This window comes from Castanea sativa, chromosome 9, assembly GCF_040712315.1.
Source record: "Castanea sativa cultivar Marrone di Chiusa Pesio chromosome 9, ASM4071231v1".
In the NCBI taxonomy this organism is placed as follows: domain Eukaryota; kingdom Viridiplantae; phylum Streptophyta; class Magnoliopsida; order Fagales; family Fagaceae; genus Castanea; species Castanea sativa.
Genome location: NC_134021.1, coordinates 35,675,292 through 35,689,142, shown reverse-complemented (window position 1 = coordinate 35,689,142; position 13,851 = coordinate 35,675,292). Strand labels below are relative to the sequence as shown.

General features: G+C 36.9%; 1 protein-coding gene across 2 annotated transcripts; it reads right to left on the bottom strand.

Annotated features, from left to right (window-relative positions):
- Window positions 1–7,292: 7,292 nt before the first annotated feature.
- Window positions 7,293–11,881, bottom strand: LOC142610035 (cysteine proteinase inhibitor 12-like). Of its 2 annotated transcripts, none has more exons than XM_075781752.1 (4): window positions 11,595–11,881; window positions 10,355–10,574; window positions 7,938–8,083; window positions 7,293–7,675 (listed from the first exon to the last, which is right to left on the bottom strand). In XM_075781752.1, exons 1-4 carry the CDS (start codon window positions 11,793–11,795, stop codon window positions 7,538–7,540), a joined length of 705 nt encoding a protein of 234 aa, XP_075637867.1. In that variant the 5' UTR covers window positions 11,796–11,881; the 3' UTR covers window positions 7,293–7,537. The 2 variants fall into 2 exon arrangements, with proteins under 2 accessions (XP_075637867.1, XP_075637868.1); XM_075781753.1 differs by having other exon boundaries at window positions 7,938–8,068.
- Window positions 11,882–13,851: the final 1,970 nt, after the last annotated feature.

Below are 13,851 nucleotides of genomic sequence, written 5' to 3'. Positions count from 1 at the left end.
TATAGATTCTGTGCGATCCGGTTCTTCCATTCTCTCGATCTCTCTCTCGATAGCTCTGTCTCTTCACCTCCCAAACCTCTTTCTCTCACTCCAAACCTCTACCCAAGGTTTCCTCACGTTTATTCAAGTTTTTTTTTCCCTTGGTAAGCATCTAATCTTTCTCATTTACATGCATTTCATGTTTTGAAACCCAGGTTTTGGGGTTTTTGAAAAATTTTGGGGTTCTTCAATATTGATGACTTATTATTGGAATTTTTGGGATGGGTTTTGTAGATTTGATCTTAAAAACTCCATGCATTACATCACATTAGCATTCTAACTGTATTCTCATGCATTTAGGTGTATGCAAAATGTTTGTGTGCTGGTAGGATTGGATTGGACTGAGCCCATGATGTTGTTTTTGCATGTCACATGTTCATGCATTCCCCATGCATACGTTCTCTTTTCAATATACTTGTTATATTTGAATTATTTTGGAATTTTTCTGAGTGTTTCTTTCTCCCCTCCTCTCTTTCCGTTTGTGTTAGTAGTGTCTATGGCACCAAAACGTAAGTCTATTCTGACCCGGAACCCTCTTCGTTCTAGGGCCTCTTCATCTTCTGATTCCACTCCTCTTTCTGTTCGGTTCCGTGATGAGAAAGCCCATCAGGACTTCTCGGAGAACTTCTCTAAACGAGGTGTTCATTCAAAATGCCAAGTTGTTCTGGCAGACTTTGCCAACACTGACCTTCCCGATGTCTTTCACAAACGAGAATGGGAGTCATTGTGTGACGTCCCGGTCACTTGTCCTTCCGTGCTGATCCAGGAGTTTTACTCCAATATGCATGGATTCGATTCTTCAGTACCTCTCTTTCTCACTCGCGTTCGAGGTACGCGCATAGTTGTCACACCGGAGTTGGTATCCGATGTGCTCCAGGTACCGAGGGTTGCGCATCCTGACTACCCTGGTTGTGAGTGTCTACGGACTGTGTCCAAAGACGAAATGATTTCTGCTTTTTGAGAGCGCCCTTCTGATTGGGGTGAGCACTAGTTTACGTCATGTCAACCTTTTGCTAAAGGTCCTCGTTTCTTAAACATGGTGATGACTTTTGTTTTGTATCCTCTCTCTCACTACAACTCTATCACAGAGCCTCGTGCTCGATTTCTGTTGTCTCTTCTTGAGGATCTCATCATTGACTTTTCTTCACATTTCATCTTTTCTATCATAGATGTGTATAAGGATAAGACTACCAGTGATAAGCTCATCTTTCCTTCCGCTATCACGAGGATTTTACGCCACTTTTCCATCCCGTTTCCTGTCTCCGGCCCCTTTCATGGCATGGTTGCCATAGACGCCGCTACCGTAAAACGTAGTGAGGCGTAGTTTAGGTCACGACAGACAGGTTCGGTAGCTCCTTCCTCCCGTTCCGCTCCATCTAGATCAGCTCGTGTCTCATCCGCTCCCTTCTCTTCTACAAGCGATGTGTCACTAGGAGACATCATGGCGCAGCTTCATCACATGGATGCTCGCTTGGATACACTCTCTACATAGTTGTATCAGGTGAATGTTCGTGTTGGTCGCATTGCTCGGCGACAGGCGACCATGGGTGGTTTTGCTCCCGAGGTTTCTCCTCACCACCTCTTGTGGCTTCCGTGTCTGGGGATGATGATGGTGATGACGATGATGCTTCAGATGATGATGATGGAGATGCTAGCTCTATCGATGAGATGTCTACTTGACACTCTACCTTTTGTCATTCGTGACAAAAGGGGGAGTGGTTTTGGATTATGAGAGTAGTCATACTTAGGGGGAGAGCTTGTATATGGACATTTTTGATAGGGGGAGTGTTGAGTGTTGAGGGATGTAGTGAGGATTACTTGTATTTTTTTATTTTCTTTACTTTAGATACATTCTCTTCTTGTACTTAGGTCTTGTGACCATTTTTACATACATTGTGCTTAGTTTGTTATATATGTGATGATGTATGTTTCTTTCACCTATCTCTACATGTGTTGTTTCTTTTCTCTCTTTATACACATGATTCTTTATTTGTATGCAATCTATTATTTTTGTTTCACACTAAGATTCCTTGATGAGTTTTGTTTAAAGTGTTTCAGAAATATAGGTTGTCTAAATCTACTTGTCATAAACTCTCTTCTTGCAAAAATTTTCAAAAGTTTGTGTTAGGATAGATTTTATTGTATTCAACAAATTAATATGAGTTGAGTGACTTATGACTTCTCTTATATGTTCATTTGTTGGTTGTGGTTTTTTTACGGATTGCCAAAGGGGGAGATTGTTAGGACATATGTGTTTCAATTGTTTAGAACATATGTCATTCATTTATGTAATTGGTTAATCCTTTGACAAAACGCACTTTACTTGTAATTGGGTAGAATTAGGATGAGTTTTATACTTCAAGAAACTATGTTTCAAGATCAAGTGTTGAAGTCATCAAGTCTGTCCAAGAAACAAGCTGAAAAGTGCAAGTTCATTAAATCTCGATAGCTAGCATGTGTCGAGGTTTAAAGAGTTGTTCCAGCCCGTGGCTCGACAGCATCTCGATAGCTCTATCTGTCAAGATTTAAGAAAAATAGATTCTGAGTTCTGTTTTGATTTCAATCCGTGGATGTGTCTTTGGGCCTTCTTTTCTCCTAACCCTAGACATATAAAATGATTATTTTAAGGGCCGTCAAACATACGCAAGTTGCACAAGCATTGAAAAATTCTGTTCATGCAAATTGTGACTTGAGACGAAATTGTTGCCCTAGTTCATCTCTCTTGTGAAGAAGTTGTTGTGTCTTTGCACCGTAGGGTTTTGTAACCAAGCATCTTCTTGATCTTCATCGTGTGGATGAATTGAAGAACTTTGCAGCCAACAATCTTCTCTAGTTGGTGATTGAAGTGGCATACTAGGATCTGCGCAATTGGTTAGTCACATACTTGGGAGCCATGCATTGAAAGGAGAAATTGTCACTACAGAAAAAGTCCAATTGGGTATTGGGGTAAGGGTTCAACTGTAGGTTGGTAAGGTACTTGGGATTCTTTTACTTGTAACTGCTTGTTGTGATAATAGTGGAGTTTTAGGAGTGGTGACCTTAAAATCACCCGGTAGGGTTTTTGCCGTGTAGGTTTTCCCCATTCGTAAACAAATCACCGTGTCATTTATTTTCCGCTGCATACTTAGTTTAATTGGTAATTTGTTTGTGCTACCACGCGCTTTGCATGTTAAATTGGTTAATTAATTGAATTTGGCTAATTAATTAATTAATCCATCACAAGGAGTCAATACATTTTTGGCCTATCAGCTACTATAGAGTGGATTCTGCACTTCCCTACCTCTCATATCCATCATTTGGATGCTTTCCACTTTGACCATAAACCCATTATTTTGTGTTCGGATTTTGAGCCAAACGGTTCTATAGAAAAGGGCAACCCCTCCGATTTGAAGCATTGTGGTTGAAGGATAAATTTTGTGATAAGGTAATTGGGGAGGTTTAAGGAGTAAATCAGTTTGATGGTTCGGCTTGGAGCTTTAATAAGAAGCTCTACACTTGCCTAGATAACTCGAGAACGTGGAATCGGAACACCTTTGGATATGTCCGAATTTCTCTCCAAAAGAAGTTGGCAGAATTGAAAGTAGTTAAGGAGACAGGTGGTTACCGACACAATCCTATCCGGATTCAAACCCCAGGAGATGAGATTCAAAAACTGAATTCAAAGGAAGAGTGTATGTGGAAGCAAAGGTCCTGTAATGAATGGTTGAAAAAAGAGGATAGTAATACTAAATATTTTCACAGCTGAGCAAGCCAAAGGAATCGCCCAAATCTCATTTTAGGTTTAGAGGATGAAGCAGGTGCATGGGTTGAGGATGAAACTTCTATGGGGGAGGAGGTGTTAGAGATGTATTTTGTTACAATTTTCACATCATCAAACCCATCAGGTTTTGAGGAGATTCTTGAGGGGGTTCATCGATTTGAAGTGGAGGTGGGTGAGATGGATATGGGAGGTGAATTCCAAGCTCTGGAGGTGTATCAAGCTCTTAAACAGATGGCCCCTCTCACGGCCCCGGGTCTTGATGATATGTCTCCTATCTTCTATAAATCCTTTTGTCACATTGTGGGTGAGGAAGTTATTGTTGTTTTCCTCAAGGCATTAAATACAGGTATCATCCCAAAAGCTATTAATACCACCTTTATTCCTCTCATCCCTAAAATTAAAAACCCGAAGAAAGCTTCTGATTTTCGGCCTATAACCCTTTGTAATGTCATTTATAAACTTGTTGCTAAAGTTGTGGCTAAATGCTTGAAGAAGTTTTTGGTGAAATCAGTGCCTGATTCTTAAAGTGCTTTTCTGTCAGGGCCACTTATCACTGATAACATCCTTATGGCTTTTGAAACACTGCACTACCTCAAAAGAAAGACAACAGGGAAGTTTAGGTGCATGGCACTCAAGCTGTATATAAGGCCTATGATCTAGTGGAGTGGAAATTCTTGAAGAAAATTATGAACCATCTAGGTGAGAGATTGGTCAAAATTATTATGTCTTGCTTGAGTTCTGTCCCCTATTCTGTGCTCCTGAATGGACAACTGGTAGGAAATATTAAACCTTCAAGAGGTTTACACCAAGGTGATCCTTTATCCCCGTATTTGTTCCTCCTATGTGCTCTAGGGTTGCAAAGCTTAATTCCAAAGGCTGAGGTGAATGAGGAAATTAAAGGTGTTTCCATATGTAGGAATGGGCCTCAAGTGTCCCATTTATTTTTTGCAGATGACAATGTACTCTTTTGTAGAGCTACAAAAGTAGAGTGCCAAAGAATTTTGAATATTTTGGCTGTGTATGAGAAAGGCTTAGGTCAAAAAATTAACAGGGATCAAACAAATATCTTTTTTAGCTCCAACACTCAAGATTACCTCCAGGTTCACATCCAGTCATTACTGGGTGTTCCTTCCATTCGCCAATATGAGAAATATTTGGGTTTGTCAGCATTAGTGGGCCAAGCTAAGAAGCAAAGCTTTATTTACCTTCAAGAGCGAGTGTGGAAGAAACTACAAGGTTGGAAGGAAAAGTTGCTCTCATAGGTAGGAAGGGAGGTGCTCATGAAGTCAGTTATTCAAGCTATTCGTACCTATACTATGAGTTGTTTTAAAATTCTGGAGGGATTGATTAAAGAGTTGGAGGTTTTGATCCATAAATTTTGGTGGGGTTACAATGGAGATAGCAGGGAAGGTGCACTGAGTCAGTTGGAAGAAATTATGTGAAGCTAAAGAAGTGGGTGGTATGGGGTTTAAGGAAATTGAAAATTTTAGTAAGGCATTGTTGGCTAAGCAAATGTGGAGATTAATAAACAATCCGGACTCTTTATGCCATAGAGTTTTCGAAGCTCGTTTCTTTTCGAATTGTTCCATTTTGGATGCTAAGGACTCACCTACGGGTTCATATACCTGGAAAATATTGTTAGTGCCAGAGATGTGATCTGAAAGGGTATGGTTTGGGGATTGGTGATGGCAAGAATGTTCGGATTAAGGAAGACAAGTGGCTGCCTGTGAATAACAATCACACTATCATTTCTACTCTAGCTTCAATACCAGTGGAGACTAAGGTGCAAGTTCTAATGAACCTAGAGTTGGGAGTTTGGAAGCCGGACTTGATCCACCAGTTGTTCCTGCCCCATGAAGCCTCTGCAATCCTCGGGAGGCTTCATCCTCGGCATCCCCCTCAGTCGCCGCTGCCCATCTGACAAAATTATCTGGGCTCATTCTTCACCTGGTTCATTCACCACCTGCAGTGCATATGAACTCCTTATTGCCTGCGAAGGGGTCGGCCAGGCTGGTAGCTCTAATGCAGATCCACAGAAAAAAATTTGGAAGGGAGTTTGGAGCTTACAGGTGCCTCACAAGATCAAGCACTTTATTTGGCGAGCTTGTAACGATGCCCTGCCAACAATGAGTAATCTGTTTCGCAGATAGGTTTCATCATCAGATAGGTGTGAGCTTTGCCAACTCTACCCGGAGGATCCATTGCATGCTTTATGGTCTTGCAAAGAAGTGGAAGATTGCATGGAATTCCCTCAATTGCTTGCAGCAGCCGAGCCATCCCAAACCCCAACCCCAGAATATTTGCGACTTACTAGCTTGTTTTTTGTAGGTGCAGGATGATTATCGAAAAGAAGTTTTTGCTATCTCGGATTGGATGCTTTGGAATAGGAGAAATGCGTCATACTTCGGCCGCCCAATGCACCCTATTGCTAATATCGCTTCAATGGCTGGGAATATGCTGCAGGAGTTTCTGATAGCACAAGAACACGACCAAGTGAAATCTCAACCTCCCATCTCGCATTAGTGGCATCCTCCAGAGGTGAATATGTACAAAATCAATGCTGCTGTGTTCAGATCCACTAACTCGGCTGGAGTAGGAGTTGTCCGAAATTGGAGGGGTGAACTGGTAGGTGTTCTGTCTGCCCCCATACCGCTAGCTCATTCTGTTGCTAACATGGAGGCTTTGGCATGCCGGAGAGCTGTGGAGTTTGCTACTGAACTCAGGCTGCAAAGAGTCATTTTTGAAGGAGATTCAACAATAGTCATTAATGCTATAATTCAAGGTACTTCTGGATTCTCTACCTACGGAAACGTTGTTGAAGATATTCGTTGTCAAGCCACGCTTTTTCAGTCTTGTATGTTCAACCATGTTAATCGGTCTTGTAATTGTGCTGCTGACGCTTTAGCAAGAAAAGCCAAAAGCGAGCAAGGGTCCCAGGTGTGGCTAGTTAATCCACCTGAGGATATTTCCTCTCTATTGGTTTTTGATGTCCATTGAACATGTTTCATTAATATTATCCCAGGCTCCTTCTCTGGTTTCTATAAAAAAAAAAAAATGTTTATGTATCAGTCTCCTAGAGATCCTGCTTTTGCAGGTAGGTAGCGAACAGGAGACTTCGCAACCCTAAATGGCTAGATCATCCAAAGGCAGGCTTTTGGTTTCCCTCACCAGCAGCTTTGCTATGGAGAGGCAACCTATTATTTAAAGCTAAACAACTACAGTGGATGGACCTTTTAAGTTTAAGATCTGTTCCCAAATTCCTCCACAACGCTATCAGGTGGTATAACAGAAATTCTATAACCCCTTTTTTATTGGCTTAAGAAAAATTCAACAACTTGATTGTAGTGTATTCTACACTAATCAACCAATTTCCTGTATTTGGAAGTACAAAGCGTTTTACCAAAAGAAAAAAAAAAGTACAAAGCGCGATCTCAGTAAGGGTAGCAAATTTATTCACATAAATCAAATAGATCTGAAGAGGGAAAACCCAAAATGAAAGAAAAGACCACTAGAAGTTCCATATATAAAATATCCAGTAGGTTTATTCAACACACATATTTACACATACAAAACAAACCCACCTATAAAACCATATCTATCCAGATTAAAAGGTTGGTAAGCAGTATCTATTTACACATAACAGGCTATACGCCAAAGCATTTTACTGTCATTAGTCATCGCATTGTCTAAGATAGCAGCGTAACTCCACATTATTTTAACACATAATAATTAGTAAATTCAGGAGTGATCTTGTTCAAACTCATTCAAAAAGAACTTTCCTTCAATATTCTTATTTACTTCAACCCTGAACTTCTCTTCATTTATTCCCCTCCTCAGCTTCACAAGCAATTCAAATCTGGCATAATCTTCAATGACCTGCAATTAACCAAAAGGAAATTCTTTTAGTAATAATAATAAGAACCATTGATTTTAAAAGGCATGCATTTAACAAAAGCAAATTCCTTTAACCAAAAAAAAAAAAAGCAAAATCCTTCCATTAAAAACTAGACTTCTATAATTTGAAAATAGGAACCCAAATGGAGTGAGGAATGAAAAAAAGGGGTTGGGAAGAACTCAGACCCATCTGTATATATAGAAAGAAATCAAAATAAGAGAGATAGTGGTACAAAATGCCAACCTTGGCCTTAGCTAGAAGGACCTCTAGAAGTTCATAGGGTGACAAGGAGTTTGATCTCTTCTGGATGGACTTAACAGCATGATTTGCTGCGTCTTGAACCTCAGGATCATCAGTTGGCACTGCTTTCCATCCTGGTTCATGGCCATCTGATTGATTTATGGAAAGGTCTCAATTAAACACTACTCAGAATACTAGCTTAGAAACATTAAAAAGAAAGATGGGACTCCACATGCTTAAATGTTCAAGGCAAAACCAATGCCACCTACGAGATCTTGGATACAAAAAGGTTTAGACGTAAAGCACCACAATAGGTTATGTTTCAACAGATGAGAGTGGGGATTCCTTAGGCCCCCAGGGGAAGAAAAATAAGCCTGGGATATGAAGTTAAGAAGCTTCGGTAAAGTGCACATCAAGCCAAAAAATTTCTTTGATATCTTTCTGACACGTTGTATAGCACATGTAAAATACTAGGAAAAAAGATAACATAATTTTACCCCATCCAATTTGACATTAAGAAAACCCCTGAATATTAGTCTGTAACACAGAAACACCCTATAATCCAAACCAAAATTGTCAATACCGTACCGGCCAGTATATACCAAACCAACCACTAAAACAGTACAAATACTCCCCTGCAACATAGCATACAAAATATTCGTCTGTATTGATTGTATCGGGGATTTTCAAGTACTTCGACCAGTACAAGAAAAATAATTAAAAATAATAAAATAAAAAGGGGTTATAAAACATGTTATTTGTGCTAATACATTGGGTTAATGCACTTAGTCTAATATTTGGGCTTTAAGATATGTGGATCTAAAGTCTATATTTATATATATATATATATATATAACCCAAAAAGGTACACTGGCATTAACGGATATTGGAATATTTCGTTCCCTTGGTCAACCCAAAACAGCCTCCAGTACAATATTGAAAACTTTGATCCTTTGTTCGTTTGGCTTACACACTTAGACCAGCAACACCATCAATGCTCTCTCTCTCTCTCTCAAACTCTCTCTCAAAAGCTATTCCAAACTTCTTTTAAAATTCCATAAAAAAGTAAATGATAAGAAAAAAAAATTCACTATGTCCCATAAATTCATCAAGATACCCCAACAAGAAAGTTCAAAAGAGATAAAAGACCATTCAGATGAACTTATCAAAAAAACCATTCACACCCATTTCCACAAAATTGCCAAAGTTATAGAAATATAAGGATAATCCATGCAAATTAATTACATTTCTCACACCAGAGCACCACCTAGCAATGGGATCAAGCTGAGCTCTCTCACCCCACACACACACACCCCATTCCATACAATGATATGGTACAGAAAAAACGAGAGTATGTCATTCTGAATGGAACAAAAGGTGAAGGGCTGAGTTTGAGGGAATGTTGGTGTGTTCCTCATGCGCAGTAAGGGTTCAATGGCAAGGTGATGGAGCTACGTTAATGGGGATGACATTAACAAGAAAGAGAGAAAAAAGTGATGATGCTGATGGAACCGTGGTGGCTCCAAGATCGATGGTGAAGTTTAACAGTGTTGTTTGGTTTATAATGGCAAAGTTGAGATTACATCACTGTTCATGTGGCACCGGAAAGGGTGGAAAAGTTGTGTAGCCATTATTAAGGTTTGGTGATGAAAGGGTCCGCCATGGCTGCAATTTATGTCTGAGAATGTCTAGGGGCACAACAACATTTCACAATATTTTCACAACACCCTTGTTTTGAGTTGTGGTGGGTCCCAGTATATATATATATTTTTTTTTTCGACCTTTGGTGAGCTAACAATTCAGCTTGTTGTAAAAATATTGTGAGATTTTGTTGTGCTCGTAGAAGAATGCTTTTATGTTTTCTTCTTTCTTTATATTCATTTATTTTTATTTTTTGTTCAGTGAAAAAGATGATGGTAAAAACTTTTACAGCAAAAGTGTCAATTGGCTCAAACAGAAAAGTTTTTTGTTGCCAAGCAAGGGATCTGAGAGATTAAATTTATCTACACCAAGGAGGGTTTAAGTGAATGGAGAGATCTACCTCCAATTGTGTCCCGTAACGACTGTAATAACCCTCATATTACTTTGAACACAGTCATAGTGTAGATGTATAACAGTCATTTTTTTTCTATTCTTGTACCACTCACAGACTTTGCAAAGTTTATATGTCCTAGAGAACTCAAGAAATTGGAGAAGGCTGTTACAATATACAGCTGCTATATTATACAGTAAAAACAGATATCTGATACACCCCTATACTACAAAAACAAGCACATTGGAAACATTAGACATACTAACATCTGTCACACTCTTACTGTGTCCATTATAGATGCTTCACATATAATTACAAGAAGAAAAGAAAAACAAGACCGATTAAATGAAACATAGGAATTTAGGAACAGATTGAAGTAGTCAATTACCACGTTCAGCACCTAGGTCTGACTGGGAAAAGGAAGGGTCATCATGGGCATGCTTAAATTCCTGCAACTCCTTGAAGTTCATCCATGGCTTCACCCAGACTTTAGCTTCGTATATCTTCTTTTTACCAGCATCAATCACTTCCAGAGTCAAATGGTACATCGTACCAGCAACCACCTGTTCTTTGGCCTTCAATACCCTTGCAAACTCAAGAAGGGAATTCTGCAAAATTAAATCAGAACAAATGATCAAAAGACAAATACTCATATATAGAAAGAAATTAATATAGGACTTCATTAATGAATTCTCCAATGTTTTAATTGTCTAATTATTTCTTCTTCTTTTTTCACCAAAGAAAGGTTTTTTTTTTTTTTTTTTGTGCACACTTCTCTGTAGTCTTTTTTGTAAATTTGTAATCTGTATCAAACATCTAGGTTAAATTACTAATATTGTTCTTCAACTATTAATTGTGTCAATTTCGTCTTTCAACTTTCAAAGTCATGTCGATATCATCCTTGGATCTCCCCTCCATTTAAATTTTAGTAGAATTAATTTTCATGGAAAATAATATGTAAATTAAAAGGTTTTTTTAAAAAGTACAAAAATTTGAAAAATCAAGTCAATTTCAACTATTAATTCCGTTAAAATTTTAATTAAGAGAAGACACAAGGATGAAATTTACTTGATTTTGAAGGTTGAAGGACTAAATTGACACAATTAATTAACTGGACCAAATTAGTAATTTAACCCAATCTAATATCAAGGTTATTTGATTTGAATAGACTAAGGATTGGGCAATTCATCAAAATAATAGATAACAAACGTAATTTTAGAAATTTAATCATATTAGTAGAAATCAAATCATCTTTACATGAACAAATCGAAACCAAACTAAAATAAGACCAAAACAGAAACCAAATAAATAAAGAAAGAAGCAAACCCAGAAAAGGTAACATTAATTTAAGTCCAATTCATACATTAAACAAAAACCAAAAAACAAGAAATCAATGGCAAGAGAGAAAGAAAAACAAGATAGAGGGTTTGAAACGAAAAGGAAAAGAAAGATGACCCCTTTCTTTTTTTGTTGTGCTTGGAATATACAATTCATTACACGGTAAAAATCACATCATTAGTTATAACAATTCAGTAGAAATCATATAATCTTCAGATGAACAAAATTGAAACCAAAAACAAAAGAATGACAAAAAACAGAAACCAAAAAGAGAAGAAAAGAAAGATGACCGCTTTCTTGTTGTGTTCTTGGACAGCAAAACGAGCGAGGCTGTCGATCTCGGCGCTGTTCTGAGAGCCTTTGCAGTCGCGAATCCCTCCAAGCCTCATCTTTATAACAGAAGAGCGTTCGAGACACTGACCCAATTCACACACCGAACAAAGCAACACCAACACCAACACCAACACACTCACTGAGATCGCCTTCTTCATCTTTCTTTCTTTCTTAATTCTTTACAACACAAGAAGAAGATATGTATATATATATGTCACAACTCACGGGTCGAAATCAAAGCCTTGTTGCGTGTTATGAAGAGTTTTCTTTAGAATGGTAGTTGGGTGACTTTGTTGCTAAGCAAAAGGTCTCTTACGTCGGTCGGGTTGTGTTAGTGGATTCGGGTCATGTTTTGTTGGGATGAAAACTACACCCAGCAAGCAATAATATTAGACCCAGCCCCAAACCCGGTAACCCGGTAACCCGATCCGACTCTAAAAGAAAAATACTCAACCCGAACCATAGATTTTTTACCTGGAGTAAACTAAAAATAGATTGACTAATGACCCGTGACCCGACATATTTTTTAAATAAATTTTTTTTTTTAAATCAAATTATACAAGTTAGCAAATTACTATAAATGCTAAACTATTTAAAGTTAATATGACGTCAACAATCCAAATGTAATAACTAGGTTGATTCAAATAGCAGCCACCAAAAAATTTTCTTTATACTTTGACCATGAGGTAATAAGGTACAAAGAAATTGAGCTAAAAATAAAAATTTTGAAAGCATCAAGTAGCATAGATTGGAACGACATATGTACATTCAATGGTGTGGAAAAAGGCTAAAAGAATTAGTCTAAACTCATAAAATCATTCTCATTATCAGCCTCATCTGTTGCAAGTGAATCAACATTACTTTCATTGTTTCCAAATGGAACAAAATATGTATCGAAGAGGAGGATAATCAAAGAAATGTTTTGTTGTTGCCCAAGAATGCTACCCGAGGACACTTATTGTTAAATTTTTTGTTCTTTTTTTGTTTTATAAAATTATATTTTATGGATTTTTTAAAAGAGAAATGTTAGATTTACAATATTTTTACAGCAAATTTACAACATAGCCTAAGTGGCAAGTTGTTACTAGCTAATACTAGTAGGCAAAAAAGTAATTTCAATGGTGGATTTAAATTAGAACCAATAACAATTTAACACCAATGATTTGTTGTGAAGGTGTTGTGAAAAAGTTGTGGATGTAGCATTTCTCTTTTCTTAATATAAGAATATGTTTTTTTTTTTTTAACTATATTGTTTTTGGACACTTAATGAAAATTGTGTAAATTTAAGAATTTTTATGATGTTGATATCATTAACGAATTTTAAATTGTGTAAATTTAAGAATTTGTGTATCTTTTTAATTTTTAGTTTTGACATTTAGTATTTTTATTAGTATTTCTTGTTCATTTTTTCAATATTATTATTATTATTATTACCACCAACTCCCTATCCGTTTAGGATGATTCCTATTTAACTTGAACCCAATTGACTCAACCTAACTTTTCTGCCAAGTGAAAAATTGGGATTACTCGTTTATTTGGATTAGGTTCGAGTTTTCAATTTCAAAGTTCAAGTTGTAGTTTTATGGACTAAGACTTAGACCCATGATTCATTTCTATATTTATTTTTCAATATATAAATTAGGCAAACTAGTCACTAACCCATGCTATACACAAAAAACTGATAAAAATGAGATCTTCAAAAAATTTATGATAATTTTTCTATTAAATATGTCCACTTTGCTCTAATAATAATTTTTTAAAACAATCTTATTTTTCTGTGGCCAAAAAATAAATTAAACCAAAACGACACATAGTTTGATTAAAGAGTTTGTAGAAACAAAAAGAATGAGCAAAGTGAGGTTTAGAGTAGTGTGTCATATATATACTATTGGAAAAGTAGGTCTCTCTTGTTATATGGTTTGAGTTCTTAGGGCATATGTTAGTAAACTATCTTATGAAATATTTTATGAAAAAACAAAAAAATAATTAATTTTTTGACAGCTTTTTCAATTTTTTATAAAATGTTTCTTAAAATTGATGATTATTTTGTGCTTTAAGGGCCTATATATATACACATAAATAATACCCAATAAAAACATATTGCACATATAAATGTAGCCAAGACAACACAATTCATGAATGTATATTTGACTAAAGAATAATGTTAATCAAATAATCTTAATTTTATTTATGTACATTTCATTTTATAGATTG

Bases quoted from the DNA above. Each gene is read 5' to 3' on its own strand.
- LOC142610035 (XM_075781752.1), bottom strand. From the start codon at position 11,795: ATGAAGAAGGCGATCTCAGTGAGTGTGTTGGTGTTGGTGTTGGTGTTG. The intron at 10,575-11,594 runs GTCATCTTTCTT...TTAATTTTGCAG, and splicing joins AAGAACACAACAAGAAAGCG to AATTCCCTTCTTGAGTTTGC. The intron at 8,084-10,354 runs GTAATTGACTAC...TAAATCAATCAG, and splicing joins AGACCTAGGTGCTGAACGTG to ATGGCCATGAACCAGGATGG.